Source organism: Anabas testudineus, chromosome 12, assembly GCF_900324465.2.
Source record: "Anabas testudineus chromosome 12, fAnaTes1.2, whole genome shotgun sequence".
Taxonomy (NCBI): Eukaryota; Metazoa; Chordata; class Actinopteri; order Anabantiformes; family Anabantidae; genus Anabas; species Anabas testudineus.
In genome coordinates, this window is record NC_046621.1 from 1,052,958 (window position 1) to 1,076,966 (window position 24,009).

At 40.7% G+C, this 24,009-nt stretch overlaps 3 protein-coding genes across 7 annotated transcripts; all 3 read left to right on the top strand.

Moving 5' to 3' along the window:
• Positions 1-6,513: 6,513 nt before the first annotated feature.
• LOC113159818 (drebrin-like protein A) lies at positions 6,514-12,777 on the top strand. Of its 4 annotated transcripts, none has more exons than XM_026356754.1 (19): positions 6,514-6,620; positions 6,812-6,975; positions 7,097-7,152; positions 7,422-7,534; positions 7,620-7,694; positions 7,779-7,919; positions 7,997-8,074; positions 8,150-8,301; positions 8,625-8,682; positions 8,787-8,864; positions 8,940-9,091; positions 9,229-9,283; positions 9,889-9,954; positions 10,042-10,153; positions 10,234-10,419; positions 11,018-11,083; positions 11,497-11,573; positions 11,791-11,860; positions 12,489-12,777. In XM_026356754.1, exons 2-19 carry the CDS (start codon positions 6,893-6,895, stop codon positions 12,629-12,631), a joined length of 1,761 nt encoding a protein of 586 aa, XP_026212539.1. In that variant the 5' UTR covers positions 6,514-6,620; positions 6,812-6,892; the 3' UTR covers positions 12,632-12,777. The 4 variants fall into 4 exon arrangements, with proteins under 4 accessions (XP_026212539.1, XP_026212538.1, XP_026212540.1 ...); XM_026356753.1 differs by having other exon boundaries at positions 6,607-6,695; XM_026356755.1 differs by lacking the exon at positions 8,787-8,864 and having other exon boundaries at positions 6,607-6,695; positions 8,625-8,631; positions 9,027-9,091.
• A 2,101-nt stretch (positions 12,778-14,878) lies between these two features.
• zgc:86599 (Cyt_c_Oxidase_Vb domain-containing protein) lies at positions 14,879-17,892 on the top strand. Its single transcript, XM_026353723.1, has 4 exons — positions 14,879-15,012; positions 16,105-16,175; positions 16,772-16,871; positions 17,417-17,892. Exons 1-4 carry the CDS (start codon positions 14,916-14,918, stop codon positions 17,527-17,529), a joined length of 381 nt encoding a protein of 126 aa, XP_026209508.1. The 5' UTR covers positions 14,879-14,915; the 3' UTR covers positions 17,530-17,892.
• A 714-nt stretch (positions 17,893-18,606) lies between these two features.
• Positions 18,607-22,340, top strand: LOC113159149 (dual specificity protein phosphatase 26). Of its 2 annotated transcripts, none has more exons than XM_026355694.1 (4): positions 18,607-18,696; positions 18,868-19,046; positions 19,725-19,936; positions 20,187-22,340. In XM_026355694.1, the coding sequence occupies exons 2-4, from the start codon at positions 18,868-18,870 to the stop codon at positions 20,396-20,398; spliced, it is 603 nt and encodes a 200-aa protein (XP_026211479.1). In that variant the 5' UTR covers positions 18,607-18,696; the 3' UTR covers positions 20,399-22,340. The 2 variants fall into 2 exon arrangements, with proteins under 2 accessions (XP_026211479.1, XP_026211478.1); XM_026355693.1 differs by having other exon boundaries at positions 18,638-18,768.
• Positions 22,341-24,009: the final 1,669 nt, after the last annotated feature.

Sequence of the window (24,009 nt, forward strand, 5' to 3'; positions counted from 1 at the left end):
TTCTTTTTATTCAACCCTGCCTCCTGGTGATACATTAAAAAACTGATAATCTATGACACTTAATCCTGATTGAATTTAGTTAATTTATCTGCATAATGAGCACAAATCACATACAGTCATTTATTTTTTTTAACTAATCATGTTTCATATTAGAAATATGCAGTATTATAATTTAGTCTGGTTATTCAAAGCACAAGCCTCCCTGACTTTCTCTTATCTTCCCACTTCTACCATCTTTGAGTTTCCTCCTTTAAACACACAGAGCATACACTTGCCTGGAAACAAAAGAGGGATTTCCTCTGCACCGACGGGCTCTCAAACATTTACACGCACAAACACACGAACACATGCTGTAGGAGACACACACAAGGTCAAAGTGAACTGCAGAACCCCGTGATAGACATCCTACAGTAGGAGGCAGATTTGGGGTTTGAACCGAGGCATGCAGCCTCTTCCCTCTCCCCCCAGGTCCTGCATAGCTCTGGGGGAGAGGATCTGGGTCTGAGCCAAAGACTGAGCCCTCTCTGTAATCCCCTCCTGCTGATAGACACAGCTGCTGGTGTGTGTGTGTAGCCCTCCAGCAGACTGGTCATATCTCAATCTGCCTGCCAGGGTTGAAGAGGCCTGTCAGGAATGTAATGGATTTTCTAGTTCCGTCACAAAGTGGCTCCAGTAACAGAAATCAACTGGGAACACTGGGAGGTTTTAGGTCTGTAACCCCTTTTCCTGCTCGTAATGGTGGAAATGAAACTGGAGACTTGGGCGTATTCCTGACTCCAGATGTGGTATTTCTCTCTCTCTCACTCAGTTTTCAGGTTTCTACAGCACAAAGAACATGTTTATTACAATCTTACAGTTGTAAAGCTGTGAAAACACAAATTAAATTACAATTCAGTTTGAATTGAATTCACTGTTATGTAGGAATTAAGAATTTTAAATGAGGTTAGGACACTGCAGATTAACAGAGTGTAAAAAACCCAACACACAACTTTCCTATTTATAACCTTAGTTACCTTAATTACCTTTAATTATGTAAACTTTTTTATATTTTATTTATTTTATTTGGTGAGAGTGCAGAGATATTTACCTCTACAAGTTTCTGAAGGAGAATCAGAGAATTTCAGTTATTTCTGCTAAATTCATGTTTAAATGTATTATTCTGACTGCTTGAAGCTCTGGAAGATGGTGGTGGAGCGTAGCAGAGCGTAGCAGATTAGAGCAGGGAGCTAATGCTAACGTAAGTAGCATATTGTAGCTTTAAGTGATAAACTCATGATCACAGGTCGTAAACTCTTGAAACCTTTATTTAAACCAATATGATTAAGTTGTGACTACACACGTGTCAGAACGTCAGACGTTACTGTTTCATGAGTGAAACCATCAGTGAGCTGGATCACCAAACTGGGCCTCTGACTGCAGCCAGTTCTTCACATTAACAGCATGCGATGGATTAAGTTGAACTGAGATCCAGACAAACTGAACCCGGTTTTCTAAATGTATCATTATGTTTTACTGCTTTTTAACAATGAATATAATAAAGAACGGTTTAATACATTCATAAATTAACATTTATTACTTATTATTATTTATTTTTATTCATTTATACTTGTAGTGTCAGTGTTAACCTGGATTTCTCACTTTGCTCACGAGGAGTCACTAACTGTGGATCTAACTGTCTTCACTGTGTCTGCACCACACCGGCTCTGAGATTTCTGCAAAGACGGGGAGGATGATGAAATTTAGCTTCAGACTGTGTCAGAACAACTTGGTGTATGTGAGAGAGAGATGGAGGTTGAATGTGTTGTGTGGGTGCATGTTTACACAGCTCAAGCTCATTACAGCACAGAAACAGAGGACAGAGACACTGGAGAAGCCAAACTGTCCCTTTTAAACACACACTGTCATTTACAGCCTTTACCTAAATTTAGAAAACATCTTCATGGATTTGGTTTTGTTTTCTGTCAACAGAGTCCAATATACTGAGTTGAGAAAATATCCACGTACTTCTGTGAAATGGTTCAGGACTGAGGTCATCAGCAGCTGGAGGACGACAGCTGCACCTGGAGCTCTGCTGCGTGGACGTCGTCCACATATATATGTTTTATTTTCTGTCTCTAAACTGCAGGATGATCAGTTCTCCAACAGTGTCAGCAGACAGTGAAGCTAACACTGAGCACTAAATCGAAGTAGCACATGAGTAAAAGTAGGTTTAATGTAATATACAACGTTAGCAAGTGAAGGTGAACTGCTTTAAATTACTTTTACCAGGTTCTTTAGTCAGCACCTGGTTATCGCTGTGGTAGTTACCATAATAATACTTTATTACTTTTTATTAGTGAGCTGTAATGTGTAAGTACTACCCTAATTTAAAAAGTAATTGCAGCTGTCAGATATATGTAGTGGAGTAAAAACTGCAGTATTTTAATGTGAATTGTAATAAAAGTAAAGTAACACAAATGAAGATAATATAGTACAGACTCTAATGTAATACTTATAATCTTACATTATACTTTCCATACTGTCATTTTGCAATCATGTGTGCTATAGTACAGTATATACAGTTATAAATACTATTGTAGTATATTTTACTACACTGTACCAGCTTGTTTTACAGGTTTACAGACCTAAATCTGTCCAGTTGCTCTAACCGGCACCACTCATTCTCTAATTCTGTTATTTTATTCTTCTTCTTCCAGGTGTTAAATGATTTTAGAACATTGTCTTCATCATAGTTCATAGGTGGAGTCTGGCTCTTTGGGTTCCACCCAAAACAAAAACAACAACAACAAACAAGATGGAGGATTCATTTGAATGGGACCAATGCCAAACTCCTATTTAAATGAAAGAGACTTTTGCATGAAGCACAGACAAAAATGCTGTAATACAACGTTGTATAACGTCTGTTATTGACACCATTTCCTCCAAATTCCCCTCATGTTTCCCGGCTCCGTTTCCTGTGTTTAGATGTATTCTCCTCTCTTCGCTCTTTGTTTTCTCACGTTTTTCTTTTATTATGGCGACATTTGAGAAACAATCAGTTTTTTATTTGACCTATACAACTAAATTACACGGTATTAGCACCATTACTTCACAAATGTGGAAAGTAACTACAACAACAAAACAAAGACGCAGCATTTCGACAGCAGATCTTACTGCCTTGCTCCATGGTCTCTGGGGGTCTGCTGTGCAGGTTGCCAGGTTTAGCGTCACTCGTTGACGCTGTGTGAACGATGTTGGCCGTCTGCTGGAAATCTTATTAAAACGGTCAGAGGATGAAACCTAATGGTTTGATTGACTTAATGCACAATAACAGCTGGGTTGGGGTTAGACACAGAAACCTCAGAGTGAAGCAAGTAATTCCTGGAACGGTCTTGGTAAAACACACAGTAATCAGTTGACATTCCTTCAGCGTCGACATGTTACACCTGTGCAGGTGACAAAGCGTCAGAATGCGACGCCCCTGGAGTGAGAACGGGCTCAAACACTAAGTCAGAGTCAATCTGAGTCCGTTAGTGTTTGACAAACACTGGAGTCTGACCTGAGTCAGTGGAGTCTCCCACTGCTACGCTTTAGGCCGGTACTCGTTTTACAGTTTTACAGTTTTAGTTTGTGTACTCTGATAACTACATGTATCACTAGTAAATACACAACTCTACTACTGTCAGCTGAGCGCTTTGTTAATATCTGATATTTCTGCTGTTAATTATTTTAATTCTTTCACTTCTGTTTCTTAATGTTTCTGTTTTCTTCACCGTTTGTTTGTGCAGCAGCTGTTTTTAACTGTAAACACACAAACAAAAATGTTACTGTGACCGTCGGAGCAGGAAGAGGGAGAATCAGTGGGGGGGGTCAAAGAAAGGAGGGAGGACGGACGGGGGAGGGAGCTTATAGCTCCAGGGGGGTAATTTGCTCTTGAGCTTCAGTCCATCAATCACCCATTCATTTACTAACAGGATCGTCTGCCGGCCCCCCCACTCTGTGTTATAGGAAAAACACCAAATTAAATTAATGTCAACACCGTAGTGTAACGCTGGAAAATGGGATTAACACTTAACGAGTGCTTCCTGTGTGGAGAACGAGGGTTTGGAATCTGTAGCGTTAAATGCCGTCTGTTTTTGAACATCTTCATGGAAAGACGCAGAACACAGGGGAATCAAAAGAATCAAAAGAATCATGGAGCCGACTCAGTCTGGACTGTACCTGGACTGATCCTCCTCTCATTTAAAGAGAGAAACGTCAGTAGCTGTTCCACCAAATCACCAAAGACCAGCAGTTCACAGTAAACACCGGTGTGGTTTTCCAAAAGCAGAGAGGCCTCAGAGAGACAGACATGGAACCACGTGTGACAGCTCGGGACACGGACACGTCACGGATCAGAGCTGAGCATCATGACGTTTGTGCTCAAAGCTTCTTCTGCTGCTGCTCAGAGACAAAACTGGGCCTCGTTTTAGTTTCTATTTTTAGTATTCTAGTACACTGTGTTTATAGGCTCACACTCACAGTCACAGTCAGTGTTGCTTGATTTTAGAAAAATGGAGAAATGAATCAGAAATGCATCAGACAGAAGAGAAACTAAGAGGCTGAAATTAGAATCACATCATCTTTTTCTCGGAGGTCTGTGATGTAAACGTAGACTCACACAGACACGTGGTGCCGTCACCTTCGGCTCCAGGCACTTTTTCCCCCTCTGACCCTTAAGAGAGTGATCCCTGTTCTGTTGTTGTGTCCATGAATGCTGCTCCTGTTCCTCTCTGAAAGTCACATCTGTCAAACACACAGAAACTTCACCACACTCAGTGTCATCTTGTGCTACTGAGGACGTGATATGCGAGTCGGTCGAATCATCTGTGGAGCCCAGTGGGGGTCAAAGGGAAATGCAGACTCACCATAGTTGCAGCTGACTTCCACGTACTGCCTCCAAGATATTCCCCATGCAGCACGTGAAGGTTTGTCAGGCAGCCTGAGGGAGCACTCGGTGCAGCTGATGAGGAAATAGTCGTCCATCAAACACCCCGTGACCCCGTTGCTGCAAATGTGGATTAATCCACCACTGAAAATAGTTTAGACTGACGTCTTCAGCCATGTATCTCTGAAAGTGACTATTAGGAATTGACCCAGGGATTCAAGAGGTCATGGGACCTGCTCTGGCAACAGAGAGAAAACGACAGAGAGTCACCAAACAAACACAAAAAGCTCCAAACAGAAACTAAATGACCACAGAAAGATGCAAAACTACTGAGAAGAAAGAAACCACAATGAGCTGTCAGGTTGTTTTGCTCCTACATGTGACGTGTGGGGAGTTTAAAGTCCTCCTGCTGATGTAAAACTATCAAAGTCATGTTTTATTATGTGAATGAATCTGCTGCTGAATTTACTCTTAACACACTGGATTTGTTGATGATAGGAAAATATCCAGAATATGATCAGTGTAGATTTTCAGTCTCCAGTTCCATCTCTGGTGAAGCATTGAATATTTCTAATGTTAAAACTCCCTCTAGTGGAAACAGTTTTATTTACAAGTACCAGCTTCACCTGGTGTGTGACGTCCTCACTGCTTTGTGCATTTCCAACCAGCAGGTTTTATGTTTGCAGATAAAGAACTGATTGTATTTCATATTATTAATCTGCACCTGTAAACTGAAGCTGACAAAATGGAAAACTTAAAGTACCGGAGAACATTGAATAAGTTACCTATTGACTTATTCTTCTCTCTTCTTTCCACTCACCCCAACCAATCGAGGCAGATGGCCGCCCACCCTGAGCCTGGTGCTGCTGGAGGTTTCATCCATTATAGAGAGTTTTTCCTCTCTGCTCACGAGAAACGTTTCAGCCACCAAAGTCAGGGGGAACTAAGAAACAAGAGGTAACATTATTGGAAATGGGGGAGACACCCGTTAACCCTAATCTGCACGTCTTTGGACTGTGGGAGGAAACTCTCACGAACACAGGAAGAACATGCAGACTTAGAACAATAACAACACCTTCAGCTAGACGACAGGCCTCGTCTTGCCTGGACTGTGCTTTCACAGATCAAATCACGTGTTAATAAAAACAGGGCAGAGTAATTTAAAACCTCTCTGTAAAGAGACTCTGCTTAGAGTAGTTCTGTTTCCTTGTTCTTACATTCATTTTCAACCTGCAGTCATTTTTGCACCTTTGAGGCATCTTGTTTAACGTCACTTCCTAACCTGCCTGTCGTGGTCTGTGGGGTAAACCACAGGGGAAAGGGAGCGACTCATTTTGGTTAGTGCACTCATCAGAGGGTGAGGCTACTGTTAATCTCACGTCTGTGCATCAGACAGAGCCTGTACTTCATCAGCCTGACCTGACAAAGCTTTCTGTTTGAAGAGGATGTTTTTGCTGCTCCTCTCTATATGTAAAACAATCACACTGAATCACACCCTGTTCGCTGTCATCTAGGCCAGAAATAAACACACACACCTTCACACACCCTCTCACTGTGTTTTCATATAAATATTGTCTTAATGCCTTCCTTCACTCTCACTGAGAGCCGTGCATAGGAGAGAGCACCCATGAATAATAGGAAGTCATATGAATAAACGTATATTTTCTCTATTCTCTTCTAGTTCCCTTTTGATAACAATGATTGTACTTCAGAGGTGAGTAACATGCAAGAATGTGGCAGATCAGGTTTTGCTCTTCTCCTCTGACTGGTTTGACAGACCAGAGCCGAGGTAAATCACAATAAACCGAAGTAGCTCTCTCTCTGCTGTAAAACTGGACAGTTTTACTACAATACGATCACTTTTCTTACCACCTGCACTTTTCTTTCTTTGCGACACCTTCACAGGCTGTTGGATCTCAGGACGAGTCTGTGTCGGATTATCAGCAGCAGTCTGTTTGGACGGTGAATGAGGAAACCTGGATTAAAATGGCAGTGAACTTGAGTAAGAACGGTGCTGCACTGATGGCAGCTTATAAAGACGTGGTCGACGCCAAGTCAGATACAAACTGGTGAGTTATCTAATTTCTAACCCTCCAGAAAGAACAAATAATGAGCCAGTCATAGATTTCACTTCCTTGTTGATTGAACTATAATTACCTGTCTGCTAACATCCTCCTGCATCATTTCCAGGGCGCTGTTTACTTATGAGGGGAACAGTAATGACATCCGTCTGGCAGAAAAAGGAGGTAATGTGCTGTAAAGAGAGATTTCTGTACTTCTTTACCTGAACCTGAACCTGGACCAGACTTGTGCACTGATGTTATCAACAGCACCAACATCAAAAGTGCTTAAAATACTTATCAGTACTGTTGTATTAATAGTACATTTTAGATCGTGTACTTTAGTACTTTTACTTGTAGTGGATTCCTTTTTAGGCACTTTTGGACACTTTGGACATTCAGTGTGTGTGTGTGTGTGTGTGTGCGTGTGTGTGTGTGTGTTCGTGTGTGTGTAGATGGTGGACTGGAGGAGATGGTTGAGGAACTGAACAGTGGGAAGGTGATGTACGCTTTCTGCCGTGTCCAGGATCCCAACTCTGGTCTGCCGAAATATGTCCTGATAAACTGGGTAAGAAAAACAGTTTAAATTTGTCAAACAAAGAAAACACAAAGCATACACGAGAGTGCATCGACATGTGCCCTCATGTAAACAGACAGGTGAAGGTGTGAAGGACTCTCGAAAAGGAATATGTGCCAACCACATGAGCACGATAGCCACCTTCCTAAAGGTGAGTCTGACTCTGGTACATCATTCTGCAGCTCATCAAACACTACAGTGTAATGATAACGACTTTCCTTAAAAATGCCCACAGGGAGCCCACGTGACCATAAACGCCCGGGCAGAGGTAGACGTGGAACCGGAGACCATCTTGGCAAAAGTGGCCAAAGCATCTGGCGCCAACTTCAATTTCCACAAACAAACAGAGTACAGAGACGCTCCGAGAGGACCTGTGGTGAGGAAACAACGTCACGTGCAACTGAAGCAGCATTTTATAATTCACAGCTCATCTTCTGCTGATTTGTTCCTCAGGGTTCTGTGTATCGGAAAGTCAATGCTGTGCAGGAAATTCAGCAAACCAACAAAGACGACTTCTGGGTCAAAGCTCAGGTTTCTCTTCATTTCTTCTTCTGCAACCTGAGTATTTTATAGTTCCATTTAAAATAACACGAGTCTCTGGTTCAGAGGGACGAAGAGCGTCGCCAGCAGGAGGAGAAAAAACGAGCTGAGCTGGAGAGACAGAAGCTGGAGAAGGAGAGGAAGGAGATGGAGGAGAAGCAGGCGAAGGAGAGAGAGCGGAAAGCAAAGGAGCAAGATCAGCAGATCCAACAGGAGAAGTGGGTGAAACACACAGGACACGAACATCCACTGGGCCTCAGACTCCCAGTCACAGCAACTACTAAACAAGCAGGTTTCTTTGCTGGTCGACCACTCGTGGGGGGGTCAACAGTGGGGCTGAATGTTCGATTGGTGAAGTCCAAACTTCTATTTGGTTTCAAGGAAAAATAATGGAACTGACAAACACCACATAGCGGGGGTTCCCAAGGGGGCCGACACCGTGTTTTGCCCCGGGCCTGACAGGACGTCGATCCAGCAGTGTGAACACATAACCAAAGAATCAAAGCCACTGATTTGGTTTTTATTTGTGTGTTTGTGGCAGAAATTCTGAGAAACAGAGAGAAGAAGAGAAGGAAAGAGTGAGGGAGCAGCAACGACTGGTGAACTGATTATTTTTAATATTGTTCTTTCAGACTCAAACAAACACTCTATGACTCCTCTGTGTCTTATTAGGAAATAATTAACTTGCTGATTTGTTCCTCAGAGTTCTGTGTATCGGAAAGTCAATGCTGTGCAGGAAATTCAGCAAACCAACAAAGACGACTTCTGGGTCAAAGCTCAGGTTTCTCTTCATTTCTTCTTCTGCAACCTGAGTATTTTATAGTTCCATTTAAAATAACACGAGTCTCTGGTTCAGAGGGACGAAGAGCGTCGCCAGCAGGAGGAGAAAAAACGAGCTGAGCTGGAGAGACAGAAGCTGGAGAAGGAGAGGAAGGAGATGGAGGAGAAGCAGGCGAAGGAGAGAGAGCGGAAAGCAAAGGAGCGAGATCAGCAGATCCAACAGGAGAAGTGGGTGAAACACACAGGACACAAACATCCACTGACTCCCAGTGGAATAAGAATCATTTAAATCCACATAATCTGAATGAAATAAATCTTTAAATAATCGCACATGTGCCAGTTTGAGTTTTTTGTGTTTGTGACAGGATTTATCAGAAGCAGAGAGAAGAAGAGGAAAGAGTGAAGGAGCAGCAACAACTGGTGAGTGGAGCATTAAACACTTAATAGATTCGAACTCAGATGATTATTATAGAGAAAGAGACTTTCTGTTAAATCAAATCATATTAAAGTGGTCACATCTGATTCTGGCCTCTACTCATACAGATTATATGAGGTATATGACACTGACATTAAAAAGCTTCTGTGCCTATAAGGCCAGCTTTCCCCCCACTCTGTGGTGATTGGCCAGTCTGGAAGTCTTCCTGTGGGCCAAACTATGCCCAGTTGGTGCAGCACCATCCTTCAGCGCGCACACTGCTTTAAATGTTTTACTGCAGCCAGTGACACGTTCCTCTCATGATTTCGGCTGACTGTGTTACACAAGCACATGACTTTAACTTTAACTGACAAACGATTGAAAAGTATCATTCATTTTTGTGTTTTAGATGTAAAAAATGTGGAATTAAATGTATCTCGTCAGATTTAAAAGAAAAAGAATTCACTTCTTGCAAAAACAAGTCGATTGATCCGCCATAGAAAATAGTCCCCTACAAATTCTTTAAGATAATGCACTGATTACACATGTGCAGTGAAAAGCTGCAGATTCCACATGAAACGTATTCTAAAAACATAACGTGTCTGTTTAGAACCAGCAGGACAAAGAAAACCTAAAGAAAGGCATAAACTCTGCTGCATCGGTGCAGAAAGCGAACGTGAGTAAAAATGACTCGCTGCTAATCTGGAAATATATTAATGATGTTGCTTTCATGCATTTTTATGAACACGTCTCTCATTCACAGGAGGCTAAAGTTCTCATTTCTCAGAGGTCAATTAATCCCAGAGACATTTTCAAACAGAGGGAACAGAACGCTGAGGCGAACGCAGCATCGTCTCCTACGTCATCCAGGCCTGGTAAGCACCACAAACCTGAAGAACCAGGAAGTGGCTAATGATATTCATACTTTCACTCACCCTCACCCAATGTCTCTCAGGGAAGCTCCAGAGTCCATTTATGTCTCAGAGGTCCTTTGAGACAGAGTCTGCGGTGCAGCCTCAGTCTCCAGCAGCTGCAGCCTCCATCTCATGGAGGTCCCACCTGTCTCCTTCTCCTCCTGACTCACCTGTGCCGTCTCATTCACCTGCAGCAGCCACATCACACTCCGCTGTTCAACCTGCAGGTGAGACAACAAAAACACAACATGTGATTATGAGCTGATTAAAGTTTGTGTAAATATGAGAAAAATATTAATGTGTCACCAACATCGAAACAGAACAGGTTAAAGATGGAAAGATTAAAATCCATGTTCACCCAGGAGCCTTATGTTCTGTGATTCTGAATCCATTTAGTTTTTTTACTTTAATAACGTGATGTTAATAAAACAGAAAAGAGAAATCTGAAACCAAAGTCTGATCAGTTCATCACCAAATGGACTTTTGTAGCAGTTTAAGAAAATCCCTCAAGTACAGCACAAAGAGACGATGACTACGTTTAGTCAGAGAGGAAAAAACTCAATTAGACATAAACAGTCACATTTACACAGAAGATGACAAAATACAGACATGATGACTGAAAAGAGACTCTATGTCTACAACTACATTTAGTGAAATGACTAAAAAGAGTTGCTAACAGGACACACAATGGGACAAATTATAGAAGCAGGACGAGCACAGAAACTCTCAGTTTATGGGACTTGGTCGTCCTGGAGACAGATGTGGTGATCCGTCCACGGTAAAAGATGGTTTTGGAGAATTAGAGACTGTGTGATTTGTCCACAGATGCTGGTCACACAGAAGAGGACGAGTGGTCAGATGAGTTTGAAGACGCACATCAAGCGACTCCTGGTACGATTCATGATCTGAATGTGAAACAGATCAAATTCAGTCAGTTCTGTTCTTTTCAGCTGCTTTTCAAACAAAAAAAAAATTTTTTTTTTCATGTTTGTCAGACAAAACTAAAACTGCAACCAAAACAATAAAATACTGATTTCAGAAGAATTATAATAAACTAGAATTTTCACCTTTAATACTTTAGGTACATTTTCCTGATTATAAAGATACGTTTAAGCAATATTTTAAAATTATGTTTGTAATGGTGTACATTCATAATATTAGTAATTTTACTTTGAAGAACGCATTAAAGCATATGAACCAAGTACAAGTTTTAATTACTTACTTATCGTTAGTGTTCAACCGTATGAAGAGATAAAGAAAAACGATGATTTATTGTAAATAACGTGAATTTATTTTACCCACAGGGAACTTGTATCAGGAGAATCTGTACGATGCACCCAAACCAGTGCAGACAGACGAGCAGCTGTATGAAAATGTCGCAGTAAGTTCAGTTCAGTCGCATCAACATCTGCCAATAAGCATGCTCAGTCATCCAGGTGAGGTTACCTGGGAGCAGAGTCCTAGTAGCTGGGCTTCTTTTTGTTAGTCCCACGTTTCACTGCTCAGCCCAAGTCCAGTTGTAACCACTCAACTCGCAGATGTGACATTAACTTTGTTAAAACTGATGTGAAACATCTCGATTTGTCTTCAAATTTAAGGACGAAGATAACGGTGCAGTCGCCAACGGAGAGAACATCTGTGCTGTTGCTCTGTACGATTACCAGGCTGGTAAGTACACACACACGTAAGTCCAAAGATGGAAGGAACCAGAACCAGAGACAAAGACTGTTTTATTATGATGTATTAAAAGATCAGAAGGTGGATATGAGACAAACATGCAGAGCTTCAGCTTCTACTTTACGGTATTTACATCTAGATACGATCGACTACTGAAGATGACTCCATTTTGTACTGTTTGTATCAGTTGACCCAGATCTTAAGTGAGCAAAAGTATTAATTAAATATTTGGTTTCTTGTGGCTCGATACACCAGTGGATTATTTTTCACGACATTCCCTTGTTTGGTCTGGTTTAAAATTAAAAACTGGGTTCCTTGTTATTTAAGCTTCTTCACATCAAATACTCTTCACAGGCTAAAACCAATAGTCATGTAAAGCTAGTTAGACTTACCTGGGTAACAAGAAACACCTGTCAGTTACATGTTCTTTACTTATAATCCATTTCAAAAGATTTTATGTTTTATATAATTTAATGCATTAAGGCAGACATAGCATCAAATAAAAACTAAAATGCTGAACTGTCTCATATTTATCTTTTGACCTAAAATGTCTTCAGTGAACAGGAAAGGAAGTGGCCTTGTCGTTTGAAAACTGTTTACTTGTCCCTCTCCTCCACAGTGGACGACACTGAGATTTCCTTTGACCCTGAGGACCTTATAACCGGGATTGACATGGTGGACGAGGGCTGGTGGAAAGGTTACGGACCTGATGGACACTACGGCTTGTTCCCCGCCAACTATGTGGAGCTTTTTCAACCTTAATTTTAAAACACTGAAAATGCTCTGAAGATTACTAAATGTGTCTCTGGTATCAACTCATTTGTCTAAAACCTATTGTTTTACGTCACTGGATGAAATTCACTGTTCACAAAACCAACTACAATAATAAACAGTAATTGTTAAAGACGTATTTGTGTATGTACCAATAAGAAAACAAACATGAAACACTTTGTTGTGGTCTTGTTTAATAAGTCATTTATTGACTTGATGTAATAAATAGAAATACATTTGTAGATATGATTTATTTACAGTTTATTTGTAGAACTTTACATAATGTTCATTGTAAAGTAAAATGTACATTCTGGTGATGGGGGTTTGTTTGGGTGGCGTTGGTAGTATTTTTAAATTTTACACATACACGATTGAATTTGCAAGAACTTAAGTTGAATGTTTTTATATCAGAGGTAGTTAGTTTTCACTTTAAATTAAATTAAACCTTTTCATTCCAGCTGGAGTTTGTCTTCAGAAACTGAAAAGAGATCAGCCAGTTCCTCTTAGAAGAGAGAAAAATGCATTTCAGACCTGTTGTTCTTTAAAAGCAGATTAAAGCAAGAACAACTTTTCTTTACTACAACTTAAGTACTAGCCTCAGCATTAGCCTGCAGGGATCTACTGCAGGACACGGGCTCCACTCTCAGAATCTCTCTCCTCATCTTTCATCTCTGCCAAAGTTTCAATCTTGCAGAAAAAAATGATTTGTGAATGACGTCATATCTGCGACTAGTGACGACAAAGAAGGGAACATGGCTCCGTGGTTAGAGGAGCTACAACCTGCAACAGAGCCTCCTTCAGTTATATATGTAATTACAGAAAGAAGGATTGTGAACTAAATGATTGAACGTTTTGGTTTTCTCCTTGTTATTGTTAGAGAATGTCAGCTTATGGGAAATAAAGTTTCACAGCTGTATTTGCTCAGATCTCAGGTGAAAACATGCATAAAGAGTTTAAAAAGCAAGAAAAGCTTGTTAATGAAGGGCTGAAACAAAGACGAATTACATCTGTCATCCAATAATAACTTTAACATTAAGAATTTGAGTGGATGTTTAATACATTTTATCATTTCCTCAGTAAATGTGACCTGTAGCTTCTGCCTCTTTCAGGATCCCTACAACATGTTGAAGCCAAAGTCGTACACTGGGTTAGGGTTAGGGTTTTTGAACTCTGGTTTGTGGACTGGAATATTGAACTTTATAGAAACTAATTTACTGGCATTACATTCTAACCAATTGAGAGAATTTTTGTTTTTTATTGAATGTTACCATCTATGAATAGACGTCACCCACTAATAGAAAAAATATTGGAATAAGAGGAGGAAGGTCCATTTTTACTTTAACGAAGGTTTATGTCGGTTTGTTCCAGTTTGTGAATGTCCAAAAATAAAAGTCAAAAGAGACGTTTAGCATCTGATCAGGTTGAGAAACAAGACAGACTTCTTATTTACCACATTTATAAAGTATCCTACTCACAGTACAGTGACCAGGTGAATCCACCACGTCCAGGTGTGTCCTGATTCCCCACTTGTCTCCTCAGGTGCGATGAGAATTTAACAGAACATGGTAAAAACTAGTATCTGCAAACTTTCAAACCACCTGAGAAATAAATGTCCTGTAGCAGGATTCGCACTTCGCGGGGAAATGCCGGGATTTAATTGGCTGACTGCGGTCAGGTGTGTGACGGTGACGTGGTCACGTGGAAATTGAACCTCTGATTAATGGTTCTACATGTTCTAATGGAGAACCAACTTTAAAACAATCAGTGATTACAATGAAAGGTTCTCACATTCCTATAACCAGGTATATAACGAATAAACAAACAACAGCTACAAATATCGATGAAATAATTCATATATTTACATCATCAGAACATTTAATTACATATTATAAAACAAACAGCAAGACTATCTTAAATAAATAAAAAACTAAACAGGGTTTACATGAGAAATAATGATCAGAATAATAAAGAAACCTTTTATTCTGGCTGTGTCGTAGACTGAATTTTAGTTAATTAAAAAAACATTACATTTTAATTTAACATTTACATTTAACATTTAAACATAACATTTTTACCTGAATACATTTTTGTAAAGACAAAATACAAAGTTTATTTTGGTAGAAACATAAAATATCAGTTTTATTAAAGGTAAATTTTATTTTTCTGTTTATTAGTCAAACTCGGAAAAACAGATTTTAAACGTTCAAATTGTGCGACGTCCTAAACCTACGTCATCAACGAGCGACCCCATTCTGCTGACAGTAAAGAAGGAGAAATGGCTGCAAGGTTACTGCTGCGCTCCGCGGCTAGAGCCGCTACAACCTGCCGGGCTGCCCGGGTCCCTGCTATGACCCGCGGAATGGCCGCTGGAGGTGAGAGTGAAACTCACGGTGACACATAAAACTCGAAAATCTGGTTAAGTGCGATTTTAAAAGAATGAGACCGCGGCGAAAACGACAGCACGCTAAAAGCCGGTTAGCATTAGCATTGTTAGCTGTGTTGTGTCGCTAGCGTCGAGAGGTCAAACGTATTTCTGCAATTTAGTTAAGAACATCAACAGAAACTAGGTTTGTTCAAGTGTATTTCTGTTTCTGTTGACTACACAAAACGTTACACTGACTAAAACACCGATCGTTAGGTTAGAATAACGTTAGTTGGCGAATACAGCACCAATAAAGCTAAGTAGTACATAGATAACGTTTCCATTTACTGGGTTTAAAGTAGAATAATTAACATTTGACTCATAATAAAACGGTATAAAAAGCTACTTCATCCTTGGTAAGCTAGTGATGTTAGGTAGCTGTTTAGTGATCTGTTATGATTTTTTTAATACTGACACTGGAATATTTAAAATGGTTATTTTATACCTAATTTAGCTTCTTTATGTTTTTTCTTAACTCCTTTTATACACGATTAAATTAATATTTGGTTAATTCACAAAAACACATATTATAATTCCACTTTATGCCACAAGTCCCCCATCCCACTCAGTTCTGATTGGCAGTGATCGGAAGTCTTCCTGTGGCCCAAACTGTGCTGAAAACAAACAACTTGGCTGGAAATCCTGCAGTATTTAGAACATGAAGTAGATTAGCCAGAGAAACCTGATCATTTCACTACTGCCCAGCATGAAAATACAATACATTAACCTCAAACTTTGGGCCACTGACTATGTGAGTCCAACTTCACAAAATATGTAACATCATAACATAAAGATTAACATTATATGATCCATTTAAGTAAAAAAACATAAAATTACAAAATGTAATTAAGAAATTGAACAGTTATTGTAGGATTTACAATACTGTTTGGATTGTTTCAGAAGAACACAGTGTTGCTTGTTAGGTCAAATCCCGTAGTGGGTTAACAGCAGCTGAACACCATTGCTCTTAAAGGGAGGTTGCTTCATTTAACCCCTGCCCCTGTTGCTTTTGTCAGACTAGTTTTATGCTCTGTGTTTACAGGAATTCCCACTGATGAGGAGCAGGCCACAGGACTGGAGAAGATCATCATGTCAGCCATGAAGGAGGGAAAGGTGTGATGGAGGTTTCTATTTTTTTTTTTTTTTTTTTTTTTTGGGGGGGGGGGGGTCTCAATAATTAAATCTGATTAACATGTACATCAATCAGTATATCTACATTGACTGCTGTTGTGATATAGGAACTGGATAAACATGAACTATTGTCTATAACTGTTCTCCTTGACATAATATAAATTATTCTCTACTAGGAAATCACTAAGCACAGTTTAATGAGCTTTACTGTGAGTGTTTGGTGTTGTAGATGATGCCTCATGGAGTATGTGGTAGATTCCTCTAACTGTGTTGATGAATCGCTTAATGGCGACATCTGCTGGATTTTAAAATTCTTTTCAGGCAACCTGGACAAAAAAGTGCTAGAATTTACAAAAGTTTTTTTAAAAAGGAAGTATAAGTGAAAAGCGTGAAGTTGAAGTGAAGGTTTTGTTAAAGCCATTTAGGAAATAAACGAGTTTGTGTACTTGGATGTGAGAGAAGAAGACAGGTTTGCACATTTATTAATTACGAATGCAAATGACTGGAGAGTTGAGCACTTCAATCTTGTACTGTGAACACAGAGAATCAGTAAATCTGACCTAACTTGTTTTCTTCAGGATCCCTACAACATGTTGAAGCCAAAGGCGTACGCTGGTTCCAAGGATGACCCCCACATTGTTCCCTCCATCACCAACAAGAGGATTGTGGGATGCATCTGTAAGTACTAAACATCCTCAGGCTTCTTAGATCTGAATTATAACATCATTTGTGGGCTACGAGTTTGTTCTCCTTTGCTCTGGTGAATCTGTAGTTCTGAGTGTGTGTTTGTTTTCTGACGTACTGTTTCTGTCACTGTCAGTGACACTGGTGGAGTTGGTCGTTAGTAGTCGCCAGTTTTTGTGTCGACTCCCTCCTAAATCCTCCACTTTAATAAAAAAAAATTTTCCTTTGAATTGTGTAAAATTTCAGACACACTGAGTCTCGGTGTCCAAATAAAACGTTCTGAACTACCCTAATAGTAGTTCCCTGCCAAGCTGCATTTTAGGGACGTTCTAATTAAACCAAGAGGGAACTGGTCTGAACACTGAACTGAACACTAAACTTTAAAAGATACTGACTGGATTCAGCTTCATTACACTGCTGAGGTCAGTTACAGTGACCAGCATCTGTGATTAGTTTAATTTTCAGTTTTCACTTACGGACATTTGAAGTGTTTTTAAAGCGTTTGCGTCTCTCACCTGCTCCATGTTTCCTCTCTACAGGTGAAGAAGACAACACAGCTGTGATTTGGTTCTGGCTTCATGAGGGTGAGCCCCAGCGTTGTCCATCCTGCGGTGCCCACTACAAACTGGTTCACCACGAGCTCCCGCATTAACTCCTACCTCTGTCATTAGAGAGAACGTCTCACACTGCTGTGTGTCTGCACAGTTTTAGCTTATTGTTCAAATATTCCTGCAGAACGAGGTGAAGCAGAATCAGACAGAATCTCCAGGAACATGTGTGGTTCTGTCTACTTCCTGGTCGTATATTATGAGTCTTTGTCTGATTCGTCTTTGTCTCGTTGCCTCAGTACTTGATCGACCTTCTAACCTCACCAGTCTTTACATGTTACATTCACAGAGGGATCAGATGTGGTTTGGGAAACAACTCTGTAAACATTTCCATTCAGCAGCAGTTTACATTACGATGTCCGTGGGACTCCTTTTATTGAAACAATAAAATCCTCAACTCAACTTTCTTCTGTCTGTTTTTTGTTTTTGTAGTACATTTACTTAAGTACTGCACTGCAATACATTTTTGAGGTACTTGTACACTCCAACAGTGTTAACTCATAATAATACACGTTAGTCTGCACAACAAGTACTTTTACTTTTTGAAACTTCTCTGTTTTTAGTTAAGTAAAGTTTTTGGTGTCACTCTATCAGACGATTCTCCTTATTGTCATTTACCACGTGTTTCACCACAGGTGGAGGCGGCTGTCTCCAGAACTTCACAAACTCAGGACTCAAAAGCGAAAAGTACTTGCCTAAAACATACAAGTACACACTTCTGTGTAAAAAGCAGTACTGCACTAAGATTTCCCAGTGTGTCGATCTTGATGCTGTTTAGAACCTGAATGTGTGAGTTGAGTCCAGTTTTGTTCCACTTGTACCTCAGAGTTATAGTTTGTGGCTCTTTCAACATAAAACTTCTTTTAAATGTGTCTCCACTGTGGTGTTGTTAGTTATTTTTTATAAAGCTTCCTGTTTTAACCGACAGGTGGAGACAGACTCCACCAGTGACTGAACCCTCAGCGTCATATTCACCATCATTAACTCTTAAATATAAAAATATCGGAGAATCGGAGCCTCTTCGTGCTTTGAACGGTGATTTTTTTCCCAGCAGCAGAGTTTTGTGCAGCTTTTCGTGAGGACTTGTTGAGGTGATGCTGATGCTGATGCTGATGCTGATGCTGAAGCTGAAGCAGCAGCATCAGCATCTCGTCCACTCAGCAGCAGATAAAGGAGTCAACATGGCCGCGGAGCAGCATCACTGAGCTCAGGTGAACACAGGATCCAGCCTGTGGCTGCTCCTGATCATTTTACTTTCAGATTCTCAGACACTGAAGCTACAGGTGACGTGTTCAATGTTCTCATGATGACGAGATGCTGCATTTATTCCTCTCATCGTCGTTTCTATTTTATTCTAGTCTGTTTTATTCTTTCGGACACAGATGGCGTTCATGTCCCGGTTCTCCCGGTCCCGGAGCAGCTCCAGGTCTCCAAGCCGAAAAGACTCGGACCGGGTCTCCACGAACCTGAGCGTGTCCGAGCTGGAGCGGCTCCTGTGCACGGGGAAGACCGCCTGTAACCACGCAGACGAAGTGTGGCCGCGGCTCTACATCGGAGACCAGTGAGTCTGTCAGGACCTGGTCCTTTGTTTTCACACTCCATGAATCATTGACTGCACTCACACTGGGTTTAGACCACATCACTAATTATCGACCAGGACCTGAACCTGAAGTTCACAGGCTGCATTATATTTATTTCCTAAAGCTTGGTGAATTCTTTAAACTAAACTAGAACTTAGATTTCTATTCATCAGTTTGATGAATCTACTTTAAGGATCTCTGCAGTACCACGTTTCCATTTACTAACTAACTTATAATAATAACTAATACTTTATTTCAGACTGTGTTCGTTTCTTATCCATAAATACAGTTATTTCTACATTAAATCACTCTTTTCTTTTGAAAAGGAAACAAAAGCCAATTTTGTCCATTGATCTACTTTCAAATCCCAAATGACAGAGATCCATCTCTCTATCTGAGTACTGGTATTATTACCATTACTGAGGTGGGCCGTCCGTGCAAAGAGATGTGAGAACCATCTGGTAGGATGAACATGTCAGTAACCAACAGGTCTAATGACAGGACAGGGATTAGATGGAGTCCACTTTGAGTAAAAGGTTTATGACAAACAGCTTGTACAATGTTCTGAGTTATGGGTCTGAATACTTCCTGAAGCCACCATGTGCACACGTAGTTCTCAGGTACTCAGAAAATGATGTGAACACCACCTCTGTCTGCAGAGACATCGCCTCCGATCGCCGTGAGCTGGCCAGACTCGGCATTACGCACATTCTCAACTGTGCACAGAGCAAATGGCGCGGTGGAGCAGAATATTACGCAGGGATGAACATCACCTATCACGGCATCGAGGCTCACGACTCCCCCACCTTCGACATGAGCGTCAACTTTTATCCTGCTGCCGAGTTCATCCACAAAGCCCTCACAAGTGGAGGTAAGTCTCTGAATGTGGATCAGCCATTATAAACCTGAACTAACTGCACTTCAGTTGATCATTCAGCATTTATTCTAGTTTCCAGCTGTATTTACTGGGTTAGTCCAATTTGTCTTTCACCTCTACATTAAATGTATTCCTCTTGTCACTTTTTGGCCCCCATACGATGTCATTTCAAAGTTCTCGGCAGACAGAAATACCAATAACCCGTGTGCATCAGCTCAGATCTGAGTTTAGATTCTGTGTGTAGGTAAGGTGCTGGTCCACTGCACTGTGGGAGTGAGTCGCTCAGCCACACTGGTGCTGGCCTACCTGATGATCAGACAAAACCTGACTCTGGTGGAGGCCATCAAAACAGTGAAAGATCACCGAGGCGTCATCCCCAACCGAGGTTTCCTCCGTCAGCTCAACGGCCTGGATGGTATCCTGAGAGAGAGCCGCAAAACGTCACCGCAGAGCTGAAAATGTCCCTGACGCACCACGGTGAGGCAGCAGGTTACACTGATGGACATAATGGGACCAAACAGCCTGTGGGGGGGCAGAGCAGACAGTTTGGGTGATGTTAGTTCATTCATTTTTATTACATCTGTTTAGTCCAGAGGACGAGACGCACGTGCATCCAGCAAATAGAAACAGCCCCCAGTGAACGTTACTGAGGTTCAATCTTCACAAATCCCAAAACTAATGAGCAGGAAATGTCCCTTCATTCAAAACAAGTAGACTTCAGATCATTCCACGAAACTTTAAACAGGTGGGATGACGTTTTCCTACTGTTAGTGACAGTTTTACCACTGGTTCCTAGTTACTGACCTGTTTCTGATTCATCAATTCACTGTTTGAGGCTGTGACGCACCAAGCTGACATCAGAGAACGAGAGGCGTCTGAGAGCGACTGTAGCATCGTCTGCAACTCTCTGTACCACCAGACGACAGGAGTCTGGATTTGTATTGAAGAATTAGGCTGAGACGCTGTCCGATGTGCGACTGTTGGCTCGGTGCGTCACAAACTGTAGTTTAAAAACACCAAAAAAGAGCAAAATAGCGTCACAGCGTGCCAGAGGATGAACTCTAAAATCAGTAGTTGTGTCTTAATTTAAATCTTTTAATGGAGGAACAGTCCAAATATTCATTTCCAGTGTTAGAAGAATCCTGACATTTCAGAAGGTGGAGCCACTGAGTGTTTGGCTTTTTTATTGCTAAATGACTTTAAATCTCTAATTTAATATATATAATCGCAGTGTTCTTATCAGCCGACCTGGATCATCTGTACAGAAACAGATGGGCTGACACAGCTCAGGGTTCGGGTTACGGGGCCTCTTGTTGTTTGGGGCCCTGAAATTTCCACACCTGGCTCTGATGTTTTTGTTAATGTGGAAAAAGAAAACTCCTTCTCAGCGATTCTCCCCGGTAGGTTCAGTCTTTGCAGGTCTTCCCTCGACTTACTTCTGTACATTCAGCATCATTAAGTGCCCTGAACAACTCTCACTCTAGTTGTAGCCCAGGTCTAAACCAGCACAGTTATGTAGCCTGAGTATTACAGTGTTGTCACTCTCTGTACTCTTATTATCTGTGGCGACGTTGTGATTAGTAGCATTCAGTATTAAATGACTTTGTTTTGAGTCAAGTGTTGAATCCGTTGGATGTGTTGTTTCAGTCCAGTGTTTTTCAAATGATCGCACTTTTATTTTACCAGATATATTGTGAGTGATGTGAAATTCCTCTAATAGACTACAGACCGGAGCCCACTCGGACTGGATGAGCATTGAGGGGGAGGTGGGAAACTTTCACACCTGTATTTAGCAGAAATATTCAGACGACTCGATTTTCACACAGAAGTCAATTTGACACTGAACTCTTGGAAAGAGAAGAAGAATTCTGTGGAACGAAGGTTTTAAATCAAAGGAGTTTATGGAAAATATTTTGAGCTCTAATTATTTCTGCAGCAGGAGTGAAAATACCCTCATCAGGTGGTGTTAATACCAAAACACCGTCCCCATAGAGAAACACTGGGAATCCAGTTCGAATGGTGCTCCAGGCTCCAGGAGGTCTATTAAAGAGCTTCTAGTCTGGTGTCTCACTTCAACTTTACAGTGACTGTTAGCTGTCCAGAGTAGTACTCTAAGTTCAATACGCCAGCACAAGAAGTATTTAGAGTAGACATGCAGTGGGAGACCAAACCACAAATGTGCCATTGCAACAAGCTGCAGACTGCCTGGAAGCAGCAGAGACAATGTGAAGTGCTGTAACGTGAATCCGCTGTGTTGTCGTGGTCTAAGTGAGGCTTGTGTTTTCATGCTAGAGGATCCGATGCTGAAACGTAAAGCAGCTTCTCAAACGCCCGTGTGTGTTCGTAACGGTTAACTCACATTTCACTGTGGACACGTATTTCTCTGTGACTCGTGGTCTTCGTGCTGTTTTAACACCACAGACGTGATAAAAAGCTGTCGTTGAGGTTTAGTTGGACATTTCTGGAAATATTTTCTCTTTTGATGAGAGTTCAATGAAAAGATCATTATTCATCTCATGTCTCTAAAGCTTATTAGACCTGCATCCGGTCTTTATGCTAAGCTAAGCTAATCACCCTCTGGTTAGCATTATGTGTAGCGAGATGGTGATTTTCTCATCTCACTCTTCACTAGAAATATTTCCCATAATGTCAGATTATGGTGTTAAGGCAGCAAACCACACATATTGTGAGCTCAAGGGACAAATTGTTAGCATTGTGTTTTAAATTCCATATACAAGGTCACACAACTGGCTAGTTGGGCCAAAAGACATGGACAAATCACTTAATGGGCCCAGTGGGCACAGTCTCAGGGGCCCAATGAGTTCTATTGATCAAATAGACCAGAGAGAGACATAACCACAAATATACTGCAAATAGTTGTAATTTATCACAAAGACACAAAGCAGCTAAAAAAAGAGACATAAAAAACTTTAAAATGAGTGAAAAAAGACATAAAACAGCCACAACGTGTCACATAATGGCTAGAAGACACTGCCAATGACACAAAGTGACATAAAATAACCAAAGACGAAGCATTACCAAAAACGGACGTAAAACAACATGTAAAACACAAACACAAGTGACAAATAAAAAAAACTACAAACACACGTGACAACAAAGAACGAACGATGAAGAAAGAAGAAGTTTGTCATTATGAGAAAAAATGATAAAAAAAAATATGATAAAATTATGAGATAAAGTCAGAAACTTGATTAAAGTCAAAATTATGAGAGAAAAATCACAAAAACAACCAAAATGAGACACTTACAAAAATGACCAAAATGACTACAAAGAAACACAAAGAGACATGAAACAGCTGCAAAGAGACACGAAACAACTACAAAGAGACACAAAACAACTACAGAGAGACATGAAACAGCTACAAAGAGATACAAAACTACAAAGAGACATGAAACAGCTGCAAAGAGACACGAAACTACAAAGAAACACAAAACAACTACAGAGAGACATGAAACTACAAAGAAACACAAAACTACAAAGAGACATGAAGCAGCTGCAAAGAGACACGAAACAACTACAAAGAGACATGAAACTACAAAGAAACACAAAACTACAAAGAGACATGAAGCAGCTGCAAAGAGACACAAAAACAACTACAAAGACACCAAATTACAAAGAGAAACCAAACAACTATAAAGAGACACAAATAAGCTGCAAAGAAACATAAAACAACTACAAAGAGACATTAAACATCTACAAAGATACACCAAACCACTATAAAGAGACACAAAACAACTATGGAGAGAGACAAAACTACAAAGAGACACCAACTGATTCTGTGAGTCTTGGTCTTTGGGGGGTGGGGTATGTTTACATGTCTGTGCCCAGGGACCAGATGTCTCCTAATGTGTCCATGTCAACAGACGACCCAACGAGCCACTTCAGACCCACAGAACCCATCAAAGATGTTATATGTTAACGAGATGCAGACAATTGTTACAGGTTTTGGATTGAATTAAATTCCATCTGTTGTTATATTTTCTTCTCGTAAATCACCAAACTCCCCCCGGATCATTTTATTGTTACGATCGTTACCGTCGCTGTAT

What these genes read in the sequence shown, in the direction of transcription:
- LOC113159818 (XM_026356754.1), top strand. Translation starts at nt 6,893, where the DNA reads ATGGCAGTGAACTTGAGTAAGAACGGTGCTGCACTGATGGCAGCTTAT. An exon ending in GCCAAGTCAGATACAAACTG is followed by an intron (nt 6,976 to 7,096) that starts GTGAGTTATCTA and finishes CATCATTTCCAG; the next exon opens with GGCGCTGTTTACTTATGAGG. An exon ending in TCCTACGTCATCCAGGCCTG is followed by an intron (nt 10,154 to 10,233) that starts GTAAGCACCACA and finishes AATGTCTCTCAG; the next exon opens with GGAAGCTCCAGAGTCCATTT.
- zgc:86599 (XM_026353723.1), top strand. Translation starts at nt 14,916, where the DNA reads ATGGCTGCAAGGTTACTGCTGCGCTCCGCGGCTAGAGCCGCTACAACC. An exon ending in CCGCGGAATGGCCGCTGGAG is followed by an intron (nt 15,013 to 16,104) that starts GTGAGAGTGAAA and finishes CTGTGTTTACAG; the next exon opens with GAATTCCCACTGATGAGGAG. An exon ending in CAGCCATGAAGGAGGGAAAG is followed by an intron (nt 16,176 to 16,771) that starts GTGTGATGGAGG and finishes TGTTTTCTTCAG; the next exon opens with GATCCCTACAACATGTTGAA.
- LOC113159149 (XM_026355694.1), top strand. Translation starts at nt 18,868, where the DNA reads ATGGCGTTCATGTCCCGGTTCTCCCGGTCCCGGAGCAGCTCCAGGTCT. An exon ending in CGGCTCTACATCGGAGACCA is followed by an intron (nt 19,047 to 19,724) that starts GTGAGTCTGTCA and finishes CTCTGTCTGCAG; the next exon opens with AGACATCGCCTCCGATCGCC. An exon ending in CAAAGCCCTCACAAGTGGAG is followed by an intron (nt 19,937 to 20,186) that starts GTAAGTCTCTGA and finishes TTCTGTGTGTAG; the next exon opens with GTAAGGTGCTGGTCCACTGC.